The 17,231-nt window shown below is 39.9% G+C and overlaps 1 protein-coding gene across 6 annotated transcripts in view; it reads left to right on the top strand.

The window, feature by feature from the left end:
• FRY (FRY microtubule binding protein) overlaps positions 1-17,231 on the top strand; it is a 420,217-nt gene that overhangs the window by 391,765 nt on the left and 11,221 nt on the right. For 4 of the 6 annotated variants that reach the window (XM_075851697.1, XM_075851698.1, XM_075851696.1 and 1 more), the window contains 7 exons: positions 1,183-1,344; positions 6,622-6,785; positions 7,695-7,884; positions 8,072-8,221; positions 8,765-8,863; positions 9,292-9,375; positions 13,867-13,884. In XM_075851697.1, the coding sequence (XP_075707812.1) occupies positions 1,183-1,344; positions 6,622-6,785; positions 7,695-7,884; positions 8,072-8,221; positions 8,765-8,863; positions 9,292-9,375; positions 13,867-13,884 (867 nt within the window). The remainder of the gene's footprint in view (positions 1-1,182; positions 1,345-6,621; positions 6,786-7,694; positions 7,885-8,071; positions 8,222-8,764; positions 8,864-9,291; positions 9,376-13,866; positions 13,885-17,231) is intronic. The other 2 variants (XM_075851699.1, XM_075851695.1) reach the window with 2 other exon arrangements.

Consider the following 17,231-nt stretch of genomic DNA (forward strand, 5'->3'; position numbering starts at 1 on the left):
TGTTTTAACGGACTGTGTGAACGACCTGTGAAAAAATAGGACATGTCCTATTTTCGTCCATTTTCACGGATACCTCAATAGACTGGGAGATCTGTAAAAACGGGTCCTGCACGGGTGCGAATCGGATGTGAAAAACGTCATTTTTTCACGTCCGAATTTGAACTCTATCATGTGAATCTGGCCTTATAGACTGATATAGAGTATCTGTATAAATATATTTGCAATACATAAATATACTACTTTCCGTTACACGTACACGTATACGTATACAATTAAATCATAGTACAATTCAATAAGTTAAATGGGATCTACATAAATTCATATGTAGAAATCTCCTCCTAGTGACGGTTGCAGACCTCCAGAATGTAACTTTGAGTTATCATGTAACTCTGTGGCTGTGGAAATTCGATTTGGAGCTCTGTATAGGAAAAACAGAGCTTTGACCCCTATAAAGATATATATTGTATTTTCTGTGACCACTAAAACCCTACTAACTGGAAAAAAAATTATCTGTAAAATACTGTCAAAATTCCATGCAGTGCAACGACTAGGCCACATTGACGTTGAAAGTGGCTGGGTCATCCAATGGCTATAGTACGGCCCCATAGGGATGCAGCGTTCCGCGGCCACAGAATGATGCAGCCACGTAATGTGACATCACTCCTGACGCAGCATAACTGTTGTCTAGTTATCACACTAGAGTGAGCAGAGGACTGGTGGCGGGGTACACACAAAGGATTTTCGTAGTAAGCATATTACAAATGTCTTTCACCTATTCGTGACAGGTAGGAGTGGGAGTGTGTAAAACCAAAAAACCCAGAAAAATGAGCTTCACATTTTTTTTACAAACTGTGTAAACAAAAAATTCCCAAATATCATGGCTAGTAAGGGGCTCATGACCTTTATTACCGCCTGACAATTCTCAGTCCACCCTGATAAAGATATAGATACAAGTTAATTTTATTAATTAGCATTTTATTACAGATAATCTTATTGCATTAACCATTTATATTGCTATCGTTCAAATTAAAGCGTGTAACCCTATCACCACTGAGGTTTTGAGGCGGTCAGTGGTTAGTACACCCTCTGAGTTTTAAGGTTTCCTAAAAAGTTGAACTAAATCAAAAACGTACCTGCTGTAATTTACTTATAACTCGCAATTTCTTTACTTTCTTGTTGTAGATCATAAGCCTTTCTCCTTCGGAAGAGACAAATCACATGGAGTCTCCTTCCACATCATGTGACACAACCTCTGCTGATCCCCATTCCCTTAACACAAGAACCTCTAGTTTTGATGCGTCTTTGCCTGAAATCACTAATCCACTCTTATCTGAGGACTCTAAGGTGATGGAGTTTTGGTAGAACTCAAATGTTGGCCATGCCTGAATGAATGCTTCTTCCATCTCATTTCCCAGTAACCCTATCTAAAATCATGGCGGGAGACTAATATGCTGACTTAATGCCATATTCTTAAGCTGTTCTTAACTGGAGTGTCCAGGAGATAGTTTTGGTCCGTTCTAGCAATGGAAAATCGAATGAAGACTAGACTAACCTCGGTGGCTATTAATGTCGATCTTGGCCTGTGGGAGGCCCTTTGCTTTGTAGCATAATATTTCACATGTATCTACATTTGTAGAGTTTTTTGTTACAAAAAGACCACAATAATGCAGAAGATGCAAAATGTGTCTGGTGATGCATGTTGGTCTTCTCCAAGGTCTCCAACCAGTATCAATCCTATATGTGTAGGACATAATCAATACTGTGAAATTCCACGTGAAATTCATTTGAAAAATGTCAAATATTTTTGACAATTTTTACAATTAATTTTTTCAGTTCGATACTTCATGTACCTAGTATAGATCAAATACTTATCTGTATCATTCATTTATGAGCCTATGGTTAATAGTATAGGATAGACACACAAACCAGGTTGAATAAATTCCTGGTTTGTGTCTATTAATCTTTATGAAGATGATCAGTGATCGAGTTAATATATGACTTTTCATGGAAGACGGGTAATTAGCGTTGATGAATGGGAACATGATCCTTGAAATGTTAATTGCTACAAAGTTTTAGTACTTTATTACTCAGTAATAATGAGTAATGTACATCAGTAGTTTTTATGTATATATGTAGCGCCAAAATACGCCATGGCTCATGCACTGAAATAAGTCCCTGTCTCCAGTTCAGTTCTGAAATGCACAAATCCACAATTTTTTGGAATACAATTAATTTATTTTGGAATGTTTGGAGAGGGCTGCAATACCCCGCTGACCTCGTTGCAAACTGAAGTCCTGGTAAACTATCCCATGACCCAAATGTTATTGGCATCAGGGACGTAGATGTAGGTGGTGCAGAGGTCCGCTACCTCACAGCTGGTCCTGATTCCAGGTGCCTCTGCCACATATGAAGACACCAATGTTATAAATTGCACATGGTAGATGGGGGAACCTCTTACAGATTTTGCATTGGGGCCAAATTACGCCTCTGATTGGCATCATATATATATTTTTTTATAAAGGAACCTTATCTCGCAAAAGTCTTCCGTACGTCTACAACTTGTCGGTGTGAAATCCTCAAAAATTTACTTATTTCAACGCGACATGGAATGAAATATGTTGTGTAATATTTTTATAAACATATTACATGTGAAATATGAATGCACACCATCATGAGTCCGCATCTGTATTCTGCTTGTTGCTTGTTCACACTTCTCTTAATTCCTGATTCCTAACTGGAGCACTTCTCACATAGACCTCAATTGATTTTTTTATTTTGCATGTTGGACTATGAGATACACAAAGTTAGCGGGCACCGGGCACAAAATGCTTTATACGATGTGGGTTGCATGTCTCTCTACGTGATTTATTTTCCTATGTGGGAGCCTATTGTGCATAATGCACATTTGAATCAATTCATGCCGTTTTGGCCCACTATCAGAATATTAAATTCTGACCACAGTATTTTGCTAGATTTGCACAAAAACTGCTCTATGCTGCTGTTTGAAGGCATTGGTTCATTGAAGACTCGATTCTTTCATTATAAAAGGTTGGTGGAAGTTGATCAATGTTTATTTTCCCTTTTTGTAAACTATTAGCAAACTGCAGTATACACGTCAACGCATTTTATCCAATAGCAGATTACAAATCTAGGAACAAGGGAACCTTCATAGATTTGCTGCAGTTACATAATATAGGCTCTATATGTATTCTGGCATGGTCGGCTTGAATGGGGGAGGGGCTTAAAATAATTAAAATGTACCGTATATATGCAGATTCCACAGATGGGAAACCCTTGGCGTTTCAATTACCAGTTTTCTGTTCTTGCCCTTTTTATGTACTTTTAGGAGTTTTGTAATATTTTGACTTTGTGCTCAGATTAACTTTTTGTTACACTATGTTCTAATTCAGCCCCAGACATTTGTCAAGGACCACAACTGTAAGGCCTCATTCACACGAACATGAATCACGTCCCTGTGTTGTGCTTTGAAACAACGCACAGCACACGGACCCATTGATTTCAATGGGGCCATTCACACATGCGTGATTTTTCACGCAGCGAGAGGCCGCTGCGTAAAATTCACTGCGTGTCCTATATTGGTGCGTTATCACGCACCTACGCGCCCATTGAAGTCAATGGGTACGTGAAAACCGCGCACCGCACACGGATGCACGTGCGTGATTTACGCATCAATTCAATTGAAAATAATTTAAAAAAAGAAAAGATGTGCTTTGCGAGTGCACGAATAACGCATGCCCCTCGCAAAGCACACTGATGCATAACGCAACACACACACAGACCAGATTCACGCGCGTGGATCTGATACGCTCGTGTGAATGAGGCCTAAGGCACACACTGGGACATATTTCTAAAAATTGGCACAGACAGTATTTTGAGGTAGAAAGTGCCACATGCAACATATTGATATAGCGACTGACCGTCAGTGCTAGATTAGACATGCGGCATACATTGATGATCTATTTATATCGCTGATATTGGTTACGTCTGAAAGATACAATCGGGTAGCAAAAAAGATGTCTTGTGGTGTATCCATACGTTTCTATGGGGCAAATATATGCCAAACCTTTTGCATATGTCTAACACCCGGATATTGTTTAATAGTTTGTAAAGCGTGGTCACACTAATAAATACTGAAAATATTGGTTTACATCTTCCTATCTGAGACATTAATGGCAGAATGAGGGTCCTTGACCCCCATTCTGCCAGGCCAGTGGTTGACATCACCGACTGGGAATTACGGAGAGAGCTCGAGAATGGCCACCTCACCAAAGACTTAGCTGGAGAGTACTCTGCCCATGCCTGGACACCTCTCTGTCTTGTCTGCGGCTGGATGCGGCCACGTTGTGTCGGAATGAGGGTCTGCGACCCCCAGCTATGAGGTGTTCATGGCATATATTTGTTTTTTTTATTATGAAAGTCAGTATCAGACATGTTACTGTATGGCCATATGTTTGCATATATTTTAGCCCTACGTGTCATATTGCCTTAGTTGCCATATTATATTTATTTTACAATATTTCATATTTTTTTGTGTATGCACTCCATTATATAGTACTTATAGGCGAAATTCTCGTGTTTGTGCGCCATCATGCATGTAAGATACAAATTGCGCTATTTGCGTAAATTTTTATAAATGTAACCATACACCTCTGTGCATCACAATCTATGAATGATACCTCCGTGAAACCAGTGTCTTCTAGATGGACGGTTCTGTATGGACCTGAGTGTATAAACACAGCTGTGGCACATCAAATCTCTATGGTAAAGTTACTTAACCAGGATTTAACAAAAACATTCTTCCAGGAACAGTACCACACCTGTCCATTATTGTTATGTCTGGTATTGCAGCCCAGCTTCATTGAAGTGAATAGAGACCAGCTGCAATACCACATACAACCTGTGGACAGGTATGGTGCTGTTTTTGGGAGAAAGAAGCCATGTGTTTCTAATCCTGGACAAACCCTTAAAATGTTTTGTTAGTGCAATATTTTATCATTTTAATTAGTTCTATAGCTTTTAATTACTAGTGTTTATTTTACCAACTAAATATGAAGCAATCTAGCCCCCCCCCCCCCCATGAATGAGGACTTTGTTCTAAAATGCTTAGAGAAGCTGAGAAAGCTCTACTTCATATTAGTTGGGCATCATAAATACTAAATTGAGGGGCTCTGAGATAAAATAAGCGGTGTTGTGCCTATTGAGAAGATATTTCGTTGAATAAAGTAGATGTGAGGTAAAGGAGGGTTCAAGGCATTGTTCACAGGGTGTGTTTTTGACGAGTTTTACGTGCCCAAAAACGCTTCAAAAACGCATTCTTTAAGCTTCCCATTGAGATCGATTGGAAAAAGCATTTTAATGCATACGACGCGGTTTTTTTTTCCCTCGCGTGTTTAAAAACCGCATTGTGGGGAAAAAGAAGCGTCAGGTCAAAACTTGGTACGTAAAACGTGCCCAAAACGTGCCTAATTCTCACAGTTAATGGGAGTCCTAATTACGCGCCGAAAAATGCGCAGAAAACATGGCAATAAAAACACGTCAAAAAACGCCTGTACTTTAAAAAATGCTTTGAGAAAATGCTAGCGTTTTTGGTGCATTTACACGTCGGTTTTTTTTATGCCGAGATGGCAATTTACTGTTTTAGTATGGTATAAAAATTATTATTAGTCTGATACTGAAAGTTTTTCTGAAATATATTCATTTAAAAGTCTAAGTCCAATAGAAATAGTTAGGTATCCTCTCTAACCGTATAAACCATACTTCTAGGTAGATCTGTCCCACAAATCTGGGGGTTCTCCTGGTCTTCCCTCGATCACGATACCTCAAGAGTTCTCATCATGATCCACCTTGTAATCTGTAGACAGAAATGCTGCTTATGGTGATTTCAGCAGAATGAGTATTTCTATATCCAGTAGGGAAGGTAATTCTTTATACCTGCGCGGGTGGATCATGACTTCACTCTTCCAGGAGAAGACCATGAGAACTCCATAGATTTGGGCATCCGTAAATAAATCAAGTTCTTAAATCTCTTTGGCCAAAACTGCCCGGGGCTGACATATACCATACACTCTGTTCATATACCATACACTCTGTACATATACCATACACTCTGTTCATATACCATACACTCTGTACATATACCATACACTCTGTACATATACCATACACTCTGTTCATATACCATACACTCTGTTCATATACCATACACTCTGTACATATACCATACACTCTGTACATATACCATACACTCTGTTCATATACCATACACTCTGTTCATATACCATACACTCTGTACATATACCATACACTCTGTTCATATACCATACACTCTGTACATATACCATACACTCTGTACATATACCATACACTCTGTACATATACCATACACTCTGTACATATACCATACACTCTGTACATATACCATACACTCTGTACATATACCATACACTCTGTACATATACCATACACTCTGTACATATACCATACACTCTGTACATATACCATACCCTCTGAGACGTAACATTACTAGACGCAGCTATTTGATGTTGGGCATGTTTATTTGAAGTCCGTTTGTGTGTTAATTTTTATATCCTCAAATTTTAGGCGGATGCTGCTCTTGATGAAGATGATGCAACTGTACAAGAAGATGACCTATCGGGGTCAATGAACGAAATGCCAGTAGTGTTTGAATGTAATGATAGCTTTAGCCTTGAGATGGCTGAGGAAGAGAAAGATGATCGCACGATGGAGCAGTATGCACTGACCCAGTATGTATTGGCATTTTTTATTTTTATTTCATATAGTTCCTTCTCTTGTGCCTCACCAAAGCAGCACAGGTCTTTCAAATTGCTTATATACTCTAGGATGTGTAATATAAAGTAGAACCATGGCGTAGACTACAGATCTCTAGCCACAAATTGGTCTTAACTCCCAGCGTTTTCAGATACTCAAGTTTCTTCAGATGTTCACGTCTCTTCATCTGGGTGGTGGCTCCCCCATGCCATCAGTTGTTGATACCAGACAGTTATCTACCACCTTCATGCTTCCAATAAGTAGAACAATCATAAATACGGTAGTCAATGGGTTCCCCCAATTCTGGCAAAAAGGGAAGCTTTTTTAAGGAAGGTTTGGTGGGAAAGGGGTGGCGTGTCTATTGGTGGAGTGTCATCAAAGCGTTGTTGCAATGGTGTCTCTTCAGGAAAGATATTTAGTTGGATTTCTATCTTTCACAAAGGGGTTGTCCAGGATTAGAAAAATGTGGCTGCTTTCTTCCAGAGACCGTGCTACACCTGTCATTGTGCTGTGTCTATTAGTGAAGCTCTACTCCATTGAAGTGAATGGAGCTGAGCTGCAATATCAAACACAACCTGTGAATAGGTGTGGCGCTGTCTTTGGAAGAAAACAGCCATGTTTTTCTAACCTTGGACAACCCCTTAAACTTTTATAATATGTTAAGGAGCAGAGAGAATGGGGCATATAGGGCATTTCATTTTGTGCTTCTACCCTTCCAGAAACTTCGAAATTGTGTTATGCTTTAAAATATAAGTAATAAAGAATAAAACATATAAAACAAGTGATAAATGTGGACCATGGAGATAAGCTCATCCATAGTCCTACACTGTTTCGTTTTAATAACCCTATTAAAATTTTTATTTTCTTCTTTCTTTTCTGCAAAGCTTTGGAGATGGAGACCGGATAACGCCACCTCCTCCTTCCCCTTTCTTCTCTGCCATCTTGGCTGCCTTTCAGCCGACCGCATGTGATGATGCAGAGGAAGCATGGCGCAGTCACATAAATCAGCTCATGTCCGATTCTGATGGGTCCTGTGCAGTTTACACATTTCACGTGTTCTCCTCCTTGTTCAAGGTGGGTGCTGCTGGTGATATCAAGATAAACTAACTGCAAATATCAAGGATTTCCATGTTATAATTGCCAATGGTTTCACAGGTCTTTCCAGTCACTCGGTGATGTAGTGTAAAGTGAAACTACATGTCGGATCTTATTCTGGGACTAGTTTATTTATTCTGATCTAATGAACCGTTGTTCCTTGTAGAGTATCCAGAAGAGATTCTGCTTCCTGACGTGTGATGCTGCCTGTTATCTTGGAGATAGTCTTCGTGGTATTGGGTCAAAGTTTGTGAGCACGTCACAGCTACTGACCATGTGCTCTGAATGTCCGACTCTCTTTGTGGATGCAGAGACTGTGAGTATTGTAAAGGAGAAGTTTTATTTTGGAAAGAATTTACATTTATCAAAAAGCGGTTTTGAGTACATTTTGTCATAATACCATGCCTTTCAGGTTAATGTGTATCTCCACCCTTGGGGTTAATGGACAGCCTCTATTATTTTCACGGGTCTGTGGGGCTAGTGTGGGGAATATGGAATTTCCACAAGTTCCTAAACACTCATTTGGGTGGTTCCCATTCATGACTGTCCCGTAAATATGCATGCTTGAGCAAGTGTTCATGTTTGGGAGATGTGACTGGTAGTGGTTTCTCTCCCGTTATAACAAAGGATCAGGCATGTTGAAATCCAGCATGTCCGATCCTTCTTTCTCATAATATCTGCTTTTGGGTTGCCCCACACACATTAGATTGTCATCCGATCCCACTGAAATTGGCAGGTTTAGGCGTCCATCCATGTACTGTAAAGTGACCAATGATTATTGGCACCATCAAGATTGCTAAAAATGTGGGGAAGTTTATGTAAGCCAAAGGTACTTACCAAATATAAACTTGTTTTTCAGCTGTTATCATGTGGGCTCCTTGAGAAGTTAAAGTTCAGTGTTTTAGAACTGCAGGAATACCTGGACACTTACAACAATAGGAAAGAAGCTACAGTCTCTGTGAGTAAAACGCAACTTTTATGCAGCATAAAAAATTATTGCCAATCGGCAGCACATCTCCCTATGTACACAGGGAGATGTGCTGCGGACATGATGCAAATGCATGGGGCCGAACGATCATAGTAAAGATCATTGCTCCGTTTTAAAGGGAGCAGAGAGCACCGATGGACAACCTGTAGTGTTGATCGGCGTTCGTTTTAAGTGATTTTACACGGCCGATTTCTGCCCACGTAAATCCACCTTAACTCTCTTAACTTCATCTTGCTTACGTAATCTGATATTTTCCTTTGTAGTTTATGGTTTCTATTCATGTACTAGATATCTACCGTTTAAGTAACTGAATTTTTGATTTTGAGGTGACCGTAGATAAATTCACATTTTGTGTGTAATATTTGTAATGTTATAATAATTAATTTTCTCCCAACCAGTGGCTAAAAAACTGTAAATCCACATTCGCGGGGGGCTCAAAGGATGGAGTTATCACATGTCAACCAGGTGACTCAGAAGAAAAAGTAAGAAAATTCACTATAAATAAAACATACAATATTTTCTGCTTTTATAAGTATCTGTATTATACAGCACTGTAGAGTGGAAACAATTGAAAATGTCTCCAGAATTAAATCGTGATAAGATCGCCCGTTTATAGATTGAAGGTGTCCCAGCGATCAGCGGGTTACTGCAGATCCAGCTTCAGAAACGCCCCGACGATTAGCTGCTATCGACTGGGAAAATGTGGCTTTCCTTAAAATGAATGACTGACCACGTAATACAGAGCGAGAGCCGCTCTATCTAATAGAGGGAGGTCCCAAGTTCGGGTCTCTCCTTTGACATCCATTTGCCCCAATAAGGTATATGGAAGGGGTTGTGTTCATTAAACAACCTCTTTAAAATTATTTATCAGTTCAGCACCAATATTCAACATAATTTTCACAATTTTTTTGCCTAAAACTCAACCCACGTGGTATTACCATATACTTTTTGAGCTATAATACAAAAGAAGATGTCTCGCCTTCATCGACAATGTGTGAAATATCTTCCGATTCCAGACCATTAGGTGCCACTGGTGACACTAGCCACTGTCCAATATCAAGTGATCCCAGTCATTAGAAGCTCTTGGTATTTAAATATATGACACAGTTCTAGGCCAGTCATTGGATCAGGCCAAAAAAGTTGGACCCTGTACGTTTAGCTGAACTTTGCTTGAATAATGCAGATCTTTTTCTTAAATGTTTAATTTTAGGCGTTTGCTCAGAAATTGTAAAGTGCTGGTATACAAAGCATTGTAACAACATGGCTTGTTATATTGAACCTCTTCATTCATTTGTATGGTAATGAAATTAGTTTTACCTAATTCTGTTTATGCAAAAGTCAGGATGTGCTTGACACAACAAGTTGCATCAGGTTCCGTCAGAATTGTACGTATGTCATACCTTCCGGTTTTCCTGGCATGGCAACGGCAGCCTCTGCTTGCAATATGTGTCCTACCTCCCCCACTGCTTCTAGAAACCCTTTATTTTTATTTAAAAGAAATTATAATTAAAATTAAGCTGACGTGGCAGATTTGGGCTCTTAAATATAGAAGAAATTCCAAAACTCCTGATGTGCGTAGAACTTCACATACCCACGCGTTCCTAGAGAACAGAATTTAGTTTTTAGTAACCGTAACTTCTGAGTCACTTCTGCCGCAGCTTAATTTAATGTTTACCTGGAGAATGGTAATGGTGTCTCTACCCCCTCCTGTAAAATGGGCCTCTATGTTCTACCAGCCGAATATTCCTGCCCTCCCTAGGAAACAGTTGGTATATTGTGAGGTATATATAAAATTCAATAATTAGTCCCTCTCCTTTCTATAATTCATTCCTTCTGCACTCTAGCGAAATATTTCATTCAATGTCTGACTGCATTTAAGAATCTTTATTACTGTTGCTTCACTCCTGAAATAAAGAACATAACCGAGAAATACAATGTACTACATTATTTACTTGTGCCGTCCAAGACTGGAAGTTCTCCAATCGATTTTCCTGCCAATAGGCGGACAGTGTGAGAAAGAGGACAGAATCTCAATTCTTCATGTACTTAAAGGGGTTGTACAAGATTAGAAAAATGTCTGCATTTTTCCAGAAACATCAGCGCCTCCCCTGTCCATGGGTTGTGTCTGGCATTGCAGCCCAATTGAAGTGAATGGGGATGAGCTGCAATACCACACACAAACTGTGGACAGGTGCGTCACTGTTTTGAAAAAAAAGCAGCCTTGTTTTTTTCTACTCCTGAGCAACCCCTTTCTTCTTTGTGATTGGCTGATTTAGATATTTGCTTTAACAAGTCATTGTGCCCCGTAAAATGAGCACTGAGTATATGTACACTATATAGGCTTCTTCCACTTTTTTGTGTACCTCTGTGCGGTTCTCTCTTCCTAGAAAAAGATGTGTGTTCCCAGTGAATCAGAAGTTATGACCTGTTTTGTTTTTTGCCTGAATTATTCCTGTATTTGTAAAAAAAAAAAAGTTATATTTCCATGAACTGAGAGAAATTTATTAGAAAAGAGATATAATTGTAAAATTACAGGAATTCTAGTGAATTACTAATAAATTCTGTTTCAGTAGAGAAAAGGATATCTGGTATTAAAGGGGTTGTCCACGACCGGTCAACTGATGACCTATCCACAGGATAGGTCATCAGTATATGGTCGGTGGGGTCTGACACCCGGATCCCGCACCGATCGGCTGCCTCCGGGTGCCGGATGATTTGAAGGGTATGAAGTATTTGGAGCCGGAAGCAGATGGCTCTGGTCACGGAATAGCGGCTGTTCTGCAAAACTTCAGCTCTACTCCTATCCACTTGAATATTCCGTGACCAGAGCCATCTGCTTCCGGCATGGACGTCCCGTGCCCGGAGGCAGCTGGAGCGGCTGATCGGTGCGGGGTTTGGGTGTCGGACCCCCACCGATCATATACTGATGACCTACGCGGTGGATAGTTTATCAGTTGTCCTGTCATGGACAACCCCTTTACTAATCAGGTTTAAAGGCTATGAACACATTTGAATGCATTCTTTTTATTGCATTGTACCAGTTTTCACATACATTGCCGTCTGCACTGTCCCGCTCCGCGTTGAATCAGTGTAGTGCACGGACAGCTCGATCTCCAGCCTCTGTCTCTCCTGAGTTCTAATAAATGCTTGTTTTGGTCGCTTTCACACGAGAGTAATACCGATGCTTTCTTGCGCCTGTATTATGGATGCAACACCCAGACCTCCCACGGTTCATCGGAACTGGAATTAGAGCACCATAGGCTTCTATGCTCTTACTCCAGTTCTCATGAACGGTTGGAGGACAGGGCATTGCATCTCTAATACAGGCGCGAGAAAATACCTGTATTACGCTCACGTAAAAGTGGCTTTAAGCTTAATTCTGATCAATTTTGATTGAAGCCCTGTTTGAAAAAATATTTTTAACGCTATAGCCGTACAATGCAATAAAAAAATGCATTGAAATGTGTCCAAGGCCTTTAAAGCGAGGGGCATATTCTTTTTATTGGAATTGATTACATTAAATGTAGGCACAATTTAATGAAAGGCCAAGGTGGCTGAAGAAGATTTATACATATATGCCAACCTTTAGAGTTTACATATAAAATTAATCTACATAAAAAGTGGTATTACACCCCATATTCTATTCCAGAGCTGCATTCACAATTCTGCAGACTTCAGACCTTGCTGTCTTAACGTCTGCTTAGAGCATTTGCATCTGATGTAGCAAAACCAAAATGTCCCAATGTGATGTAGCAGCTCGGCTAAGCTGTTACTGTTAGAGGTATGTGTGACAACAAGCTTTTTGACGGTTTCCAATGACAACGAGCAGAATTGTGAATGCAGCTCTGGGTTAAAATTCAGGCTGTAACCCAGAACCAGTAGACTATATATAATGCTATTTATTTACAAAGTTGCCTGACTATGTAAATATGTAAACTCTAAAATTGTGTTCAACGGCGGAAATAACCTTTACATTCACATTCAATGGCAGACTGCCAAGCAGAAGTGTAGCTAGTATTTTTTTCACCACGAGCAAGTGGCTCGTTGGGTCCTCAGCACCCACTACGGATATTGTAAATTAGCTTGTGTCACCTAATAAGCTGTCCATGCACACAGCCATCTTGCAGCTCAATGTATGAGCTGTATATAGATAGACATGGACCGCATTTTATCACTGAATCGTACCCGGCAATTTGCATAAGATTAATATAACAGAATAAATTCAGAAACCCAAACAAATTTGGTACTAATTTATCGACTTCCAAAAAAATACCGGCAAGGCTGCTTTGATCTGATGAGAGATCATTCTGCACACTGCCCAACCACCCCGTTTTTTGTGGTTGTTTGTTTGTGGGATTGATCTAAAGCTGCGTGGGCATTCCTGGGTCAATCGGGAAATATAAAAATTTCGAAAAATAACTAGAGATTTTGTCTCACATTCCCTGCCTATACACACCATGGTATAATCTGTGAAAGCCAGTGGAATTTAGAGCAAATATTTCTATACCCACAGACATTCATATGCTGCTTACTGAGAATCTTACCCTTTTAAGGCCCTACATAATGCATGACCTGATCCTGGAACTGGTGTTTAATTATTTACTATTAAAAGGAGAGAAGCCGGGAGCAGAAATGAAATTCTAGTTTTCGATTTAATGTTCAGGGCTGGTCCGGTTGTCTGGAGACTTTGGTAAGACGTTTTATAACCTGAACACTGCCCTTGTACCGATAAGTTTGTGTCACTAAATTCTATTGTTCCTGTCACTCTTTTTTTATCGGCTTGTGTGACTGCCCTGCATGCTTTTAGGTATAATATTTAGTTTTTCAACCCCTCCAGTGGTTGAAAAATGACTGCTAGCGCTGGCTGCGCTGCTTTATGTGAAGCTGTTCAGATCCGGGTTCTTTATATTGCATGCACTGACGTCAAACTGTCCTCTCTTCTCCTGTTTTCTCACACCATGCTATCTCACTAGCAAATGGAATCTCTTGCAGTAAGTCTCTTTTCTTTACTATTTTCTATTCCAGATGATGATGTTTCCTCAGAAGTGATATAGTTTTATACTAACGTAGCTAACTGGAAGTTTACCTGTTGGCATAATCACCTACCTCACAAAATCTTACATATCAGAGGTCCCACATTGTAAGGGTATGTTCACACTGCCTATTTTCGGCCATTTTTCAGGCCGTAAACGCCCGAAAAACGGACAAAAAAGCGGAAGCAGAACGCCTCCAAACATCTGCCCATTGATTTCAATTTTGAAAAACTGCCACGTAAAAAAACGGCTGTGAAAAAGAAGTGCAGGACACTTCTTGGGACGTTTTTGGAGCTGTTTTTCAGACGTTTTTGAGTTTGTGTGTGAACATAGCCTAAGGGTTCTTCTGGCCTCCTTCCTTCAGAGCAGGACACCCAGATAGGTCGTCTGTATAACAAAATGTTCCCGCTATTCGACCCATGATATCCAGCAGAGGGATTATTTCTTTATAATACACAGAAAAGGAAATTTCCACTGACATGTTTGTAAGGGCTCATGCACACGACCGTTGCCTTCTTCGGTGTCATTTTTACTGGACCATTCATTTTTATGGGGCCATGCACACATCCATTTGTTTTGTAGATCTGTGTGTACGTTCTGAAAATTATAGTACAGGTCCTATTGTTGTCCGTCTGTCTCACCCATTCTAGAATATGGGTTCGAAAAAAAAGACAAGGAGCACACGGTAGCCAATAGGATCTGTGTTTTGCGGTCCTCAAAACGGAAACGGTCGTGTGCATGTTGCCTAATTAATAAATCTATAGACATCACATTCTGATGTCAGAACTGGACGATTATACAGAGATGAGTGGCGGTACATAGGCACCACTTATCTCTTTCTACAGGAGCAGAATTTTGCAGATTGCTTTTGCAAGAAGTTCTTTCTGCTCTGTCAGCCACCAATTGACTGTAGCGAGTGCTCCATCCACAAGAGTTTCTGCAGCAGCTGCAGTGTGTATTACACAGTATTGTGTCCCTGTTGCTGCAAAACAAGATAAAAAAAAAGCGAAAAACACATCCGAGTTGAACATTTATTTTCTTTTTTAAAAAAGAATGTGAAGAGTAAAGCCTGTATTTCTGTCCTCCATTGATTGGCTGATATAAAACTCCCTCAAAGAGGTTCTGCAGAAGCTGAGATGCATATTATCCGGATTAAATTACCACCTACTATAGATTTTAAAGAATATTAGAAGTCACGTTCCATGACCTGTAGAAATGCACGTAATTTGTGGCCTTAAAGAGGCTCTGTCACCAGATTCTCAAATCCCTATCTCCTATTGCATGTGATCAGCGCTGCAATGTAGATAACAGTAACGTGTTTTTTTTTAAAAAAAACGTTCATTTTTGGCCAAGTTATGAGCTATTTTATATATATGCAAATGAGCTTTGAAATGGACAACTGGGCGTTTTTTTTCGTTCTGTCCAACTGGGCGTGTATTGTTTTTAACTGGGCGTGTTTACGTGTATGACGCTGACCAATCAGTGACCAGTCAGCATCATACACTCCTCTACATTCATTTACACAGCAGCGATGTGCAGCCGCATACACAGAGATTAACGTTAATCAAGTGTCCTGATAATGAATACACATGAAATCCAGCCTGGACGTCATGTGTATTCAGAATCCTGACACTTCTGACTCTTTTCTTTGAGATTTCCAGCAAGGGAAACGAAATCTCGTTTACCTCCGTAATCTCGCGAGATTACGCGTGGCTTGCTGGAATCTCACAGAAAAGATTCAGAAGTGTCAGGATTCTGAATACACATGGCGTCCAGGCTGGATTTCATGTGTATTCATTATCAGGACACTTGATTAACGTTAATCTCTGTGTATGCGGCTGCACATCGCTGCTGTGTAAATGAATGTAGAGGAGTGTATGACGCTGACTGGTCACTGATTGGTCAGCGTCATACACGTAAACACGCCCAGTTAAAAACACAATACACGCCCAGTTGGACATAACGAAAAAAAAAACGCCCAGTTGTCCATTTCAAAGCTCATTTGCATATATATATAAAATAGCTCATAACTTGGCCAAAAATGAACGTTTTAAAAAAAACAAAAAACTTTACTGTTATCTACATTGCAGCGCCGATCACATGCAATAGGAGATAGGGATTTGAGAATCTGGTGACAGAGCCTCTTTAAGCTCTTATATGTTTACAGTAGGTGGTACAATATCCTATAGATACCCATGACTGGAGGAAGCAGGTCAGGGGTAAATTAGGTAAGATTTTGTGAAAATTGCTTGTATGAGTTTGATACTAATTGTTATTCCAATTTCAAATAATGTTCCAGTGTAGCTGGTTTTAATACCGTAAGGGAATTTATCTTCCAGTTATTCGTTATACCTACTTGGTGTGCATACGACTTGGGCTCCACAGCGACTCTGCAACTTCAATATTTTTTTTATGAGAAAAATACAAATTATTTTATTTTTTTTGTGATGTTTGGAAGGTGATTTGTGACTTTTTTTTCTCCATAGAGAACATAAGTCACGGCACAAGTTGCGGTGATGCCGCAATTGTATCGTGACTTACAGGTGCCCTGTGGAGCACTAGCCTAAATGTAACAGAAACTGTCTTCTGTCATATTGTTTAGTCGTTCTTAGACCATGTTCCTAATAAGATGCAAGACTTATGACGACGATGTTATACATTTCTGCCTTTCTTTCATGGGACTGTATATTGAAATGATTGATGCACTTTATTATAATTCATTAGAAAATTGCTACAGGTTATTAGGAAGAGCCACAAAATCTTGTCTCTGCTGAATAATTCATCATTCTAACTAGATGATGCGCTATAGCTAATACTTGTAGTATACATTTTCCATGCACGCTTGGAGCAGCGGAGTTTATAGGTTTACTTTAATAGGGAGAGGAATAAGCAGCTGCTTATTTGTACTTATCTTTTATGTGTTATTTCTATGATTGCATTTCTACAAATTCCACTCTAAAATGATTTAGCATTATTCCCACCCTAATGATTGATATAGGTTATCGAAAGCCCAGACCCTACCTGCACCTCCTATTGCAACTACATTTGCACTTAGTCCCTTTCCACTGAAATATATGGGAGCCACTTGCATGCATTTCCACCTCTTCTCACCAGCATAGGATTGCCAAACGGCCATCAGGGGATCAACATTTTCTTGAGGTGGGGGTCCCTGACGTGAGCTGTGTATACACAACCCATATAAGGTTTCGTTCACATCAGAGTTGGGGGCCCTGTTAGGCGCCCCTGTCGCAGAATCGGCCGAGAATACCGGAAACAATAGTGCAGCATGCTGCGCTATTGTTTCC

The sequence above is a fragment of the Rhinoderma darwinii genome, chromosome 2 (assembly GCF_050947455.1).
Source record: "Rhinoderma darwinii isolate aRhiDar2 chromosome 2, aRhiDar2.hap1, whole genome shotgun sequence".
Classification (NCBI taxonomy): domain Eukaryota; kingdom Metazoa; phylum Chordata; class Amphibia; order Anura; family Rhinodermatidae; genus Rhinoderma; species Rhinoderma darwinii.